The 12,851-nt window shown below is 36.7% G+C and overlaps 1 protein-coding gene across 4 annotated transcripts in view; it reads left to right on the top strand.

Annotated features, from left to right (window-relative positions):
* Positions 1 to 738: 738 nt before the first annotated feature.
* Positions 739 to 12,851, top strand: part of FBXO31 (F-box protein 31) — an 84,169-nt gene continuing 72,056 nt past the window's right edge. For 2 of the 4 annotated variants that reach the window (XM_072636267.1, XM_072636266.1), the window contains exon 1: positions 739 to 868. In XM_072636267.1, the coding sequence (XP_072492368.1) occupies positions 844 to 868 (25 nt within the window). In that variant the 5' untranslated portion in view covers positions 739 to 843. Of the gene's footprint in view, positions 869 to 896; positions 965 to 12,851 lie in introns of those variants that run through there. The other 2 variants (XM_072636269.1, XM_072636268.1) reach the window with 1 other exon arrangement.

Below are 12,851 nucleotides of genomic sequence, written 5' to 3'. Positions count from 1 at the left end.
CTGGCCTTGGAGTCAGGATAGAATGGACACTCAGATACTAGCTAGTTTTGTGCTCCTCAGCTCTTATAAACTTTCTCAGTCTCATTTTTCTCACTTGTAAAATGTGGAAATTCATAGCACTGACATTATGGGAGTGTTATTTTTGGGAATCAAATGAGCTAATACAAGCAAAGAGCACTTTGCCAGCCTTTATACACTATATAAATGTTAGCTATTTATTGTAACCAACTTGATTGCAACTTTTCTCCTGGAAAAAAACTATAAAAATAAGTTCAATAGGAAGACATCTTATATTCCTCCATAACTCTCAGGATGTAGCAGAAAGTACGTAATGAATAGTCATCTAATTGTATTAAACAAAGATTTAAAATTCAAGACATTATGCCTGGGAGTACAGTCAAGAACAGGAGGCTCTGCCCTCAAACAGTTTAACTTCTGCTCAGAAGAGGGAAACAGGACCAGGTATTAAAGGAGTGAGTGAACACTCCCAGCCCCAAGAGGAGGGACCCCTGAGTTGAGCCTTAAAGGAAAGCAAGGATACTGAAAGGAGGAGAGGAGGAAGTTAACTCCAAGCCCTGTTACTGTGAATACTTAAAAAGTAAAGATAGAATTTTGAATTCAGGGAACAGTATGTACTGCATTTTGCCTGGAATATCAATTAGGGAAAGCCCAAATACCGGTGGGAGGAGTTTGTTCTTCATCTTACAGGAAGGGAGGAACTGGGAAAAGTTTTTAAGTTTAAATGATTAGCCTGATCATCTGGAGAAGGATTATTTTGGCAACTGGAGAGAAGATGATTTGGCAAAGGAAGAGACTGGAAACAGGGAGACCAGTTAGGATACAATGACCCAGGCAAGAGGAGGCAGTGGTAAGGTCTTAAAGAGACTCAGCGACTGATTGGGTTTGGGGAGTCCGGGAGAGGACTCGAGTATGATCCTGTGCTTACTAACCTGAGGGACTGAAAGTAAGTTGGTGGTTTCGATTCATTACTATTGTTCTGTTGTGATCCCACTTGGAGTTTTCTTGCCAAACCTTCCTTCTGTCCCTTATAACTACAAATTTTCTGGTCCTGTGCTCTTCCATATTGTTACTTTTATTACAGTGAATCAGAACAAATGAAGTAGAACTTCATCTCTGGAAAATTGTGTTTGGAACTTGTATCTGGAAAACTCTGGAGTCTTGATCAGCACCATTTGTTTCCTTGGTGGTTTGGTACTTTCCACCTTCCTTCTGAACAGAAATTCCCCTGGGGTTTTCTTGACTTCTCTGATGTGCTAATGGGTGCCAACACTCAGATTCATTTTTGTCTGAGTCATCAATGTTTTCCGAACTATTATCCAGCTCAGATAGTCTCTCTGCAACTGGGGAGCAGGCCCTTTTTATCAAGCTTCCTTAGATAACTCTCCATAGTTCCTTTTCTCCTATTCTCCAAGGAGTCATACTAGCTCCCTAATAGGCATGTGTTATCTGTGCAGGGATCAGACCATTCTCAAGGGCCATCTTCACATTGACAGGTTGTTCAATATTTCAAGTACAGAATCATCCTTATCTAGAATTCATTATCTGAGTTTCATGGTTGTGAAGGTGCATTTGGTTTGTAATTTCATTGGTGTAGAGACCGTCCAGAGAGCATTCTCCCTCTATTAATTCAAAGCAGCAATTATTCTGAAGCTTGGAGTTTCAGAGAGTTGACCAGGAACATTGAGAGGTTCAGTGATGTGCCTACAGTCACCCTGAGGAGTATGTCAGAAGCAAAGACTCTGAGACCGGTTCTGTTCCAGACGCTGGCAACATCCAACTTAGTGCTCATCAAAATATATCAAGACATCATTCTTAGTCCAGACATCAAACTGAGCTCCAGAGGCCTGGTCTCAGAACTTCTAATTCTATGCTTGCTTCAAAGCCCTAAACTCAGTTTGTATTTAGGATAAAAAGTCTTACTGTCATTAAGTTCTCTTTTAGAAAATGCAGTAGTTTTCTAGTGACTATTGCTCTCTTGGTATAAGACTACTTCTTACCATCAGTAGATAGCACAAATAGGTAGCATGGATATGCGTATGCTAATATTGGTCCATATATGAGGTAACTGATCAAATCCATGTCTCATCCCTATGTTTTTTTCTTTTAGATTGCATCAAACAGATCAGGACAGATTGACTCCTTTTGCCCAGAATTTTCTTTTTGGTTCTTTCCAGGCATTTACTGATAAATGAAATCATTGAGTGGTTTAGAATTGATAGCTTAATTCTTCACAAATTTCTGATACTCACAAAATTATTTTTAAAAAAAAAAGCTTCTGTGGATTCCTGGGATGTGGCCAACTAATGAATGCTTTCTTTTACTTTGGATTCATACTCCCTATTGAGATATTTTGGGACTTATGAGAATTTTTAAAAATCTCTTTTTATTTAATTTTATTATGCTATGCCTCTTGAAATATTTGGCTAACAAGAGTCTATTTCCTGGTCATGTTAACCTTACCTGGCCAAAATCCTGACTCATAGAATGATAGCATTAAGGGAAGACTTTTTGACATTCCTCAGATCAGAAATCAAAGGATAGTAGGAGCTTTCCAAAGTGATTTAGCTATTTGTGGAAGAATTCTCCTGGCTGGGAGCCTTTGGTTTTCTTTATGACATGTCAATTTTCCCCCTCTCAATTAGCCTTTTGTGAACTCTCTAAATGTAGTTTATTCTGTAACCTGACTTAGTTTACCTATACAGTCTGTTTAACTGTTTCCTTAGGGGAGTATCAGATCATAAGTCTATTTACCTAAGCTTGTTCAGCTTTCATTGCCCAAGAGGCATGAGATTGCTGTATGTCAAAAATTATTCCTCTGTCTCTCTGATGTAATTATATCTATAAAAAGCCTCGTTAGAATCCTAGTCTTTGTTCAGAGTTATTTTTCTACCTCCTGAACCTTCTTCTGCTAAGGTTTTTATCTCTAAAATTTCTGTATTGTGATAGATTTATTCAGCAGCAGTTTACCTATCATAGAAATTCAATGGGGTGATATTTCTGCCATAATAGACTCACATACTTGACAAAGACTCTGAAAAACAAGCACTTGTCTATTGACAACTTTATACTAGCATCCTCCTGCTAATCTAAGACTTTCCTCACAGACTCACAAAATCTAAGAATTGGAAGAGACCTCACATTCTATTTTATCAATGTCCTTTCTTAAATTGGCACCCAGAATTGAACACAACACTTAAAATGAGGTCTTATGAGGACAGATTAGTGAGGAATTCTCTCTTCCCTGTTCTGAGAAGCTATGCCTTTCTTTTTAGAACTCACTGCATTAGCTTTTGTGGTTTCCATCTCACACTGATGACTCATTTTGAAATTGCAGTCCAATAAAACCCCAGATATTTTTCAGAACTGCTATTTCTCCATGGCTTCCCCATTTCATTATACTCATGAACTTGATTTCATCTCTATTGAATTTCATCTTATTCGATTGTTTTAGCCTGTCAAGATTCTTTTGGATCTTGAATCTGTTATCCACTGGGTTTGTTGTTGTTCTGTCATTTTCAGTCATGTCCAACTCTTCATGATCCCATTTGATGTTTTCTTGGCAAAGATACTGGAATGGTTTGCCATTTCCTTCTTCACTGGGTTAGGTACCTGCAAATTTGATCAGCATACTATCAATGATTTTATCCAACTCGTTGATAAAAATCTTAATTAGCAGAGAGGCAAACCAGATCCTTGCTGTATTTCGCTGGAGATCTCCTACCACTTGGCCATGAAACTCTTTGAGCTTGGTCATCCAACCACTTGTGAATTAATCTGACAGTATTATTGTCCAATTCACATCTTTCCATCTTTTTCATAAGAATAATATGAGATTTATTTAAACTGGTTTACCTAGATTTTTGCAAAACTTTTGATGAAAAAGTCCATAGTATGCCCCTAATCTACTAGTTTAGGCGTTCAGTCAAAGAAGGAAATGAGGTTAGTCTAATATGTCTTGTTCCTGAAGAGGCCAGGTTGCTTCTTTGTTATCCCTGTTTCACTTTCTAGGTATTTGCCAACCTCTCTTTAAGAAGCCTTTTAGGATTTCCTCAGGATTCAAAACGAAACTTACTGACTAATAATTTGCAGACTTTGTTCTCCCCTTTTTTTCCTGAAAATTGAGACAATGTCTATGCTTTCCCCATCTTGTGACCCCTCTACCAGTCAGTGGTTCATCAATTACATCTGCCTATCTTTTTCCCCATACATTCAGAGAACATCCCTCATGTGTGTCAGGTGATTTCAATTCCCAAAGGGAGACTAGATATGCTATTTTACTCTTTCCTTAGTTATCTTAGGTGCTAACTTCTTTTTGGTCTTTCTTTGTTTGTGCTTTTGTTTCCAGTGTGAAGATCATTCTTCTTTGCAAAGAAAACAGAAACTAAATAGCCATTGCAGTTTTCCCTTCTCTGTGTTGTCAATCACTGTCTCATCTATCTGAAACAAAGGTCAATTACTTCTTTGAAACTTTTTACCCCGCCCTCTTCCCCGCAGCGCCCTACCCTCCCAACCCAACAGAGTGAAACAAAACAACTCACTCGTTTGATTCTTAGCTTTTCACTGATCATTCTGAGCTTTAGTATTCCTGACACTCTTAGTGCTGGATCATATTATTCTCTTCTATATGAATCTTCTTCTGTTGCTTGGTATTACTTCCATCTTCTGTTCATTTCCTTTTAAAATCTAAGCTGTTTGGTGAGTTCCTTGTACATCTGCAACTTTACAGAAAAAAAATTTTTTTCCTCCTCATTGAAGTTTGTTTTCCTTTTGCGTATTCAGAATTTCATTCTTGAGCATCCTCTGTCCCTCCTGGGCTGACTTCCCTGTCAGCACTGTAGGCCATGGTCTTCCTCTCTTTAATCTTTTGAATTATGCTTTCTCAAAATTTAGATTGTGTCAGGGTCTTTCCAGATTTCTGCTCCTCTATCAAAAGCTCTCCGATGCAGTAATCACTTCCTCCCCAAAGTCCCCGTCATTCCCACTCCAACAAGCAGCTCCTCTTTGTTAATGAGAATCAGATTCAGAATAGAATTTCCCTTTGTTTACTTCCTTAGGCAATTTCAGGTTCCCCTTGATATCACCCAGACATGGACAATCCTTGTTACCCAACCTAGAGAGTCCCTGGGCTGCTTTGGCTAGGAAGGCATTTTTGCAGAGAACTTTCATGGAGTGCCTAGATGACAATTACCACTTGAAATCCAGTGATCTGCTCTCCCCCACCACAAGACAGTCTCCTTGCCCTTCACTGTCACTGGAGTCTAGGTGGAAAGGATCCAGGCAGTGGTTGGGAAACATTGCTGTTTCCTAATGATGGCTAAGTGAATGAATGTCAGTCTCTGTAGAACCTAGTCTTTGTTCACCTCTCAAGTGAGTCTAGAATGTCCATATTTTTCTAGACCATTTTTTTTAAACAAAATATAGTTCAGATTTTCTGGCTCTACTCTTCTGGTGTTGCTCTTACATCAGGCTGCTATGATCTTTGGACCCAGGATCGTTGGTCTTTCCAGGAAAAGCCTGTTGATCTTTCCTCAGCAAATGAACTCAGTCTTTGAATCTGGTCAACCTTTAGTAGTCTCTCATTTGGTTTTGGAGAGAGTAGGTTCACAGACTTAGTGCTGGAAGGGATTTTAGAAGGTATTGGCCTGCAAGATGTCTGTTACACACACAAAAAAGTTAAGAACTCCTGACTTAATGTTTACAACTTTTTAAAATTAATTTTAAACTTAAATAAAAAAGACAAAAAAGGGAACATTTCCATGTATACAGCACAATATAAAAAGAGAATTCAATATAAAACCATGAATTTCCATTTCATACTGTTTTGTTGAAAAACTGTGGCAATAAATGCTACACATTCTTTTCAAGGCTACTCTGCTTTTCTATGCTTCCTTCTAAGTTTTCTTTTCTTCTCTGCTGTGTATTTTTTGTTTTTTTCTTCCTTTCTCCCTAGTTTGACTTAGAGAAGACCATCATTAGACACAAATGTGTGTGTGTGTGTGTGTGTGTGTGTGTGGTGTGTATTCAAACCCATACTATACAAGTTTCTATTTATCATTTCTTTCTTTGGATGTGGATAGTGTTTTCCCTCATAGATCTTTTATAGCTGATTTGAATATTTATAATGCTCAAAATGACTAGTTTCTCTTAGAACAATATCATTGTTATTGTGTGCAACATTCTCTTGGTTCTGATCATTTTACTGTTTATTTATTTCATGCAAGTCTTTCCATGTTTTTTAAAAATCGACCAACTCATTATTTCTTATGGCACAATAGTATTCCATTACAATCATATACCACAACTGGTTTAGCCATTCCTCTATTGATGGGCATCCCCTTGATTTCCAGTTCTTTGTCACCACAAAGAGAGCTGCTATAATTATTTTAGTACACGTAGGTTTTTTTTTCCCTTTCCCCTGATCATCTTGGGAAACAGACCTCATAGTGGTATTGTTGGATCAAAGGGTATAGGCAGTTTAATAACTCTTTGGGAATAATTCTAGATTGCTCTCCAAAATGGTAGGATCAGTTTACAGTTCCACCAACAGTGAATTGTCAAAATTTTTCCACATCTCCTCCATTTGTCATTTTCTCTTTTTATCATTTTAGCCAATCTGATAGGTATAAGATGATAAATCAAAGGTTTTTCAATTTGCATTTCTTTAGCCAATAGTGATTTAGAGCATTTTTTCATATTACTATATAGCTTTTATTTCTTCATCAAGATACTTCCTGTTCATATCCTTTGACCATCTATCAACTGGGAAATGATATATATTCTTATAAATTTGACCAAGTTTTCTTTATATATTTTATTTTATATAGTATATTATATTTATTTCTATATTTCTTCTTATATGTTATATATGATATAATATCTTATATTTATATTATATATTATTTTTGAGACATTGTCTATAAAATTATAAAAATTTTCTTCCAATTTTCTGTTTTCCTTCTAATCTTGGCCACATTGGTCTTATTTGTACAAAATCTTTTTAATTTAATGTAAATGAAATTATGCATTTTATACTTTGCAATGCTATCTCTTATTCATTCATAAATTGTTCTCTTATCCATAAGTCTGATAGGTTGTAGATTCCATGTTCTTCTAATTTTCTTCTAATTTAGTCTTTCAAAGAATTCTCACATTGTGACTTTAGGATCCAGTGATTTCAGGCCAAGTATAAGATCAAATGCAGGCCCTTTGAGCCTTCCCAATTTAGGTCCAGGTCACTGGTATTTCATTAGTATGTCCTACTCAGGATTCCAATGATTTCTCCATAAAGTAGCATGGATACTCTACTGAGAAACCTCCCAACTTGGCATTGTGGGTTCCTTGAATTTGGGATGACAACTTCATAGATTGCTCACCATTCTCAGATACCCCTACTAATGCACAGGTCAACCTTTATCTGAGAATGTATATTGCCCTGTTTTCTCTGAGTCCTTTTTCCAGCAGACATTTGAGTCTTTTTGCTAGCACCTTGTACTCATGGGAAGGTCAAATAACCAGTGCTCAAGTTTTCTCCCCAACTGTTATCTCTGAAAGGATGCTGAAATGCACCACTGGTTATAATATGGACAGGTCTTTGTCAGGTATGCCTTGGAAACTACTTCACATCTCTCTAAACTGTGTCCCTGAGAGCTCTCTCAATAACCTTGCCACCCTGTGTATCAGGTAAACCCAATAATAGGAATCCCCAGTGGGGCTCTTAGGGTCACTATTTCACACCAATGTTGGTGCTAATTTTAGCTGAAATCACATATAGTTATTGAACAACTGGAAAAATGCGTTATAGTAGAAACATGGATTTGGCCTGCAAAAGTCTGGAAAGAAAACAAGAATTTATCAAGCACCTGTGACCCTGTGATGCACCGTACTCTGTACTAAGCCCTAGCTGCCTCTAGGGGGTCAGTTTTCATTGGAAATTCCTTCTGTGCAATCACATTCTAAGAAGGGAAAATATGCATGTAATATATTGATGTTCTTGTGTGTGTATATGTATGTTTCTATTCCTATGGGTGTACATTAAAAGGGGGGAAATCTTAAATTCCATCATGCTAGAACATCAGAAAATAGATATCTAGAATAAATCCCCAAAATGTAACATCTATGACACTTCTCACATGTTGGTCCCCAGAAAAGCTATCCCAAGTTCCAGTGGGTTGTAACCTACTGAAAACCCAAGTCCATAGGTTTAAATCCATGTGCTTACTTTTACCAGCTAGCCAGAGGGAACTTTAGTTTAAAAAACAAACAAAAAAACCTTTTATCAAATAGCTTTATAAATAAGATAACAAGGAAAGACTCTTCCCTCCTCCATGGGGTACATACTTTCTTTTAGGCTAACACACTGGCAGTATGGAGAGGGAAAAAAAAGGGAATACCTATTTATACAGGACCTACCATGTGACAGGTACTGTACTATCTTTTTTACAAAATTATTTCATTTGATCCTAACAACAGTCATTTAAGTACTATTTTTATCCCCATTTTGCAGTTGTGAAAACTGGGGAAAATAGAAAATAACTGACTTGCCCAGGGTAACACAGATAGTAAATGTCTGAGGTTGGATTTGAACTCATAATTTCCTGTCCCTCCTGCCCAGTACTCTATCTGCTGCATCACCTATGGAGGAATGAATAACAAGGGAACACACATAGAAGGCAAATAGGATTGGAAAACTATGGATTTATAGCTGGAAGTGACATTAGACATCTGAGTCTAAATCCAGCTTCAGACACTTAAATAGCTATGTGACCTTGATGAAGGCAGTTCTATGACTCAGTTTCCTCTATTGTAAAATGAGGATAGATAATAATAGTACCTACCTTCCAGCATTGTTGCGAGGATCAAATGAGATATTTGTAATGTGTTTAAAATATTGCCTGGCACATAATAGATGATATATAATAATTCTTAACTATCATTGTGGTGGTTGTTCAACTACCGCATTCTGTGAAGCCAAGAAAGATTAAATTACTTGTTTAAGGTCCTAGTGATAGTAAATGACAGATGTTACAGACTGGAACCCAAATCCTTTTAATTCCAAATAGTATGTTCTTTCCATGGCATTTAAGAGATATACATAACCAGGAATGTCTCTACATGTGGATAATGCATGGCTAGGGTGATTGATATCCCTGAGACTACATGTGTGCCAAAGCTCTCTGGTGATGTCATCATGTTGTTTTCTGCTGAGCATCTCCTGTGTTATTATACTCATCAACATTCTCTCTGCTACCAGCTAGGCTTCAGCCCTTCAGAGCCATGTTCTGGACTCAGTTCGAATCTGCTAAAAGTACAGTGACTCTCTCTGACAAGGGCAGGCTGACAATATTTATAGTTCATAGCTGAGAATATGAGCTACCACAGGTAGCTTAGGATGGCTAACAAAAGCAAGTAGAATGTCCCCTAGCTAACATTCAATCTAGTCTTTTCACTTCCTGTGTCTGGTGCTGATTCAAGGTCATAGGACCAGACATTTATCTAACTTAGAATTGGAGAGTTATGTGTAACTCTTACTAAGCCCACAGTGGAGAGTCTGCCTTCCCCAAACACATTAAGCTGACAAAGTCTCCTCGTGACTCCTTGGGAGCTATGTGGAGGCTTGGGGTGTGATGCTCATCTTTCTTCTAAGATTCAAGAACAGTAGTTCAATGAAATGGGAAAGTCCATCACTCTTTACCCCCTTGACCCATATTCCTTCCCTTACTGTATATGTTCGCTAACTATAACAAAAAAAAGAAAAAGAAAAAAATTCTGGCTTTTGCACTACATTTTGTCCAGAGCAAAGAGTAGTTACTAAATAGTAACTGTTTCTCTTTTACCCAGGAACCCTGAGGGTCTTCCCCTCCAGTTTGATTTTTTTTTTCTATTAAAGGGGCCATCCCTTGAGTAACTACTTGAAGCCTATTCATTGAATGGGTGTATCTTACTCAAAGTGAGAATGCTATAAGACCTCAGCTGGAAAGGGTCTGGCCATCTCCAGTCATCCTGATGACTATCAGGCCACTGGACCCAGATGGCTCTGGAGAAGAAAGTGAGGTTGGTGACTTTGCATAGCCCTCCTTCATTCAAATCAAAGTCAACTGCAAGTCATATCATCATCCTGATGTCATGGTCCTCTTTGAGAATGAAGGACAAACACACAACCACAACAACAACTTGTCCAGAGCAAAACCTTGCTGTTCCAGAACACTCACATCTACTTGTTTAAACGTCGTGATTGATCTTGTCTACTGGCATTCTCAAATCTCCCTGAAGAGGGATAAAAGATGAAAGATGCTGAGGTTATTCTTAGAGCAATATAATTCTTCACTTGACTGGCAAGATTCAATTTTGCATATTTGACCCTGCCATAGCCCCCAAACAAGTTAACGTGTCCCCTCCCCACAAAACACAAGAAAAAACAACAGAGCACTCCCTCCCCCCTCCCCCACCCCCAAAGCAAACCAAAGAACAAAACTGCCTGCTCTATTATCCTGATATGATGGGGTCATGAGAAAAAGCAGCTGTAGGACAGGGCCTAACTATTAGCTCTAGAACTCCTAGTCATTTCCCTGGGTCCAATGAATCTCTCCAATTCAGTGGGTTATAAAAATGCATCATACACTCCATACATAAGAGTAAGAGATGAGTTCAATGAAAAGTATCTTAAAGAGGAGAAGAGATAAAGAAATAAATCAAAGTGAAAGAAAGATGAAAATAAGGTTTTCGTAGAAAGGCTTAAAAGGAAAGGAGGAAGAATGCAACAGTCTGGTAAAAAAATAATCTCTCTTTTTCACAGAAAGGGAAGAGAAAGATTATTAAATCACCATGTGATGATCTATTTAAAAACAGAGCAATTGTCATGAGATGAACCCTCTCCATTGTTCTCCTGTTGAATCTTGCTCACTGTGTTTATTCACTGAAACTTTCCCATTAAATATACTCATCAGTGAGTAGACTAGGAAGGCTGACCATTATAATCTTGAAAACCATAAAATCGCAGAGTATTAGGACTTGAAGAGATTTTAGAAATCAGCTACTCCAATCCCCTATATTTGAGATGAGGCCTAGGGAGATGAAAGGATTTGTCTAAGGTTACAAAGCTAGTTCACTGGAAAAGATGAAACCAGAATGGAAAACTAATGTATTTTTCTTCCCTATAGAGTGTGTGTGTGCGTGCGTGCTTGCGTGCGTACGTGTGTGTGTGTGTGTGTGTGTGTGTGTGTGTGTGTGTGTGTACCTTTCAACTCTTTGGTGATTTGAGTTGCAGATATGGCTGAGACACTGACATAATGTACTTTATAAAGAATTCATGAGGGTACTTGGAGTACCATAAAATGAGGCAATCGGAGTAGCTGTCCTTTAAGGTCCCTTCCAGCTTTAATATTTAATGAGCAAGCTTGTATTTGAGAAATTATCATCATCATCATCATCATCAGGAGATCGTAAGTGCCTTGAGGGCAGGGACTATTTTTTACCGGTTTTTGCATCCCTAGCACTTAGTACAATGTCTGCCACATTGTGGATGCTCAATAAATGCTTGATTATTAGTAATATTATTAATTATTTATTGTCAATGATTATTTGTCATCATATATTATTAATATGCTATATTAAGATGACATATTATTTATATATTGATTGATTATTATTAAAAATGATAGGTCACATACACAGACCTTCAATAATTGCCAAGAACTTTTTACATGTGTTTATTTTTATATATTATGTAACACTATGTGTGTATTCACATATATGAAGTTCTGGACAATTATTGAAGTTCTATATGTGAGGTATCATTTTGCATGTATACATACATTGATATACACATGTATGTATAACACCCTGATACAATATTTGTATACATACACAAGTATATACAAATATACAATACATGCACATATGTATGCACATACATCTATAGATATGTATGTAAATGTTTATGTGTATATATACACACATGCATAAACACACACACATACACACATATATTTATGTATAGTGTTATTTGATTTAAGCCTGATAAAATATCCATTAGCTTTCAATTGGGGTTAAACATAGATCGTTATATATAAAAATCTAGTTTGTATTTATTTATGTTTCATAACTGGGCAAAGACTAATCAAAGTGCATTCCCCAGATGGTGGCAAAAACCAGCTAGACTGGTTGATTTAACAGTCTAACTCATATGCTAAGAAGAAAATGTTAAAATATGAGATAAACAAAATAAAATAGTTTCCTAGTAGGTAGAAGTGATTTTTAACTGTCCTTTCTAATTTAAAAAAGCTTGAAACTATTTGCGTACTTCTGCTATTAGGGTGAGGCAGGATGTGTTTGCTGTCTTGGTAGACATAATTCTGTTATAACATCTGTGAAAATTGGTAGTTTCTTTAAAACTAGATTTAGAATCTTGGGATGGTAGCCTGTGAGAGCTTGAAAGATTTTTAGAAAGCATCTCCAATTCCCTCATTATTTGACCTTAAGTTTTTTTTTTTAAAATTAATTTAATGGAAATAAATTTTGTATGATTGCACATATATAACCTATATCAAATTGCTTGCTTTTTTTCGGAAAAGGGAAAGGGAAGGAAGGAGGGAGAGAATTTGGAACAAAAAATAAAAAAAAAGAATATTAAAATTTAATTTTACATGTAATTGGAAAAATTAAATATATTATATAAAATTATATGTTATATAAATATATAAAACATTACTCAAAAATAAAAAATAAATATTAATTTTCATGAACTGGAAAATGGATCATGTAAAACATATCTAAGTTTAAATTGGATACAATGTATTAAAAGAGAGGAAATGTTTATCATCTCCTGTCTTCAA

Source organism: Notamacropus eugenii, chromosome 1 (genome assembly GCF_028372415.1).
Source record: "Notamacropus eugenii isolate mMacEug1 chromosome 1, mMacEug1.pri_v2, whole genome shotgun sequence".
NCBI lineage: Eukaryota > Metazoa > Chordata > Mammalia > Diprotodontia > Macropodidae > Notamacropus > Notamacropus eugenii.
The sequence above is the reverse complement of the archived record's forward strand: the minus strand, read 5'-3'. Positions and strand labels throughout refer to the sequence as shown.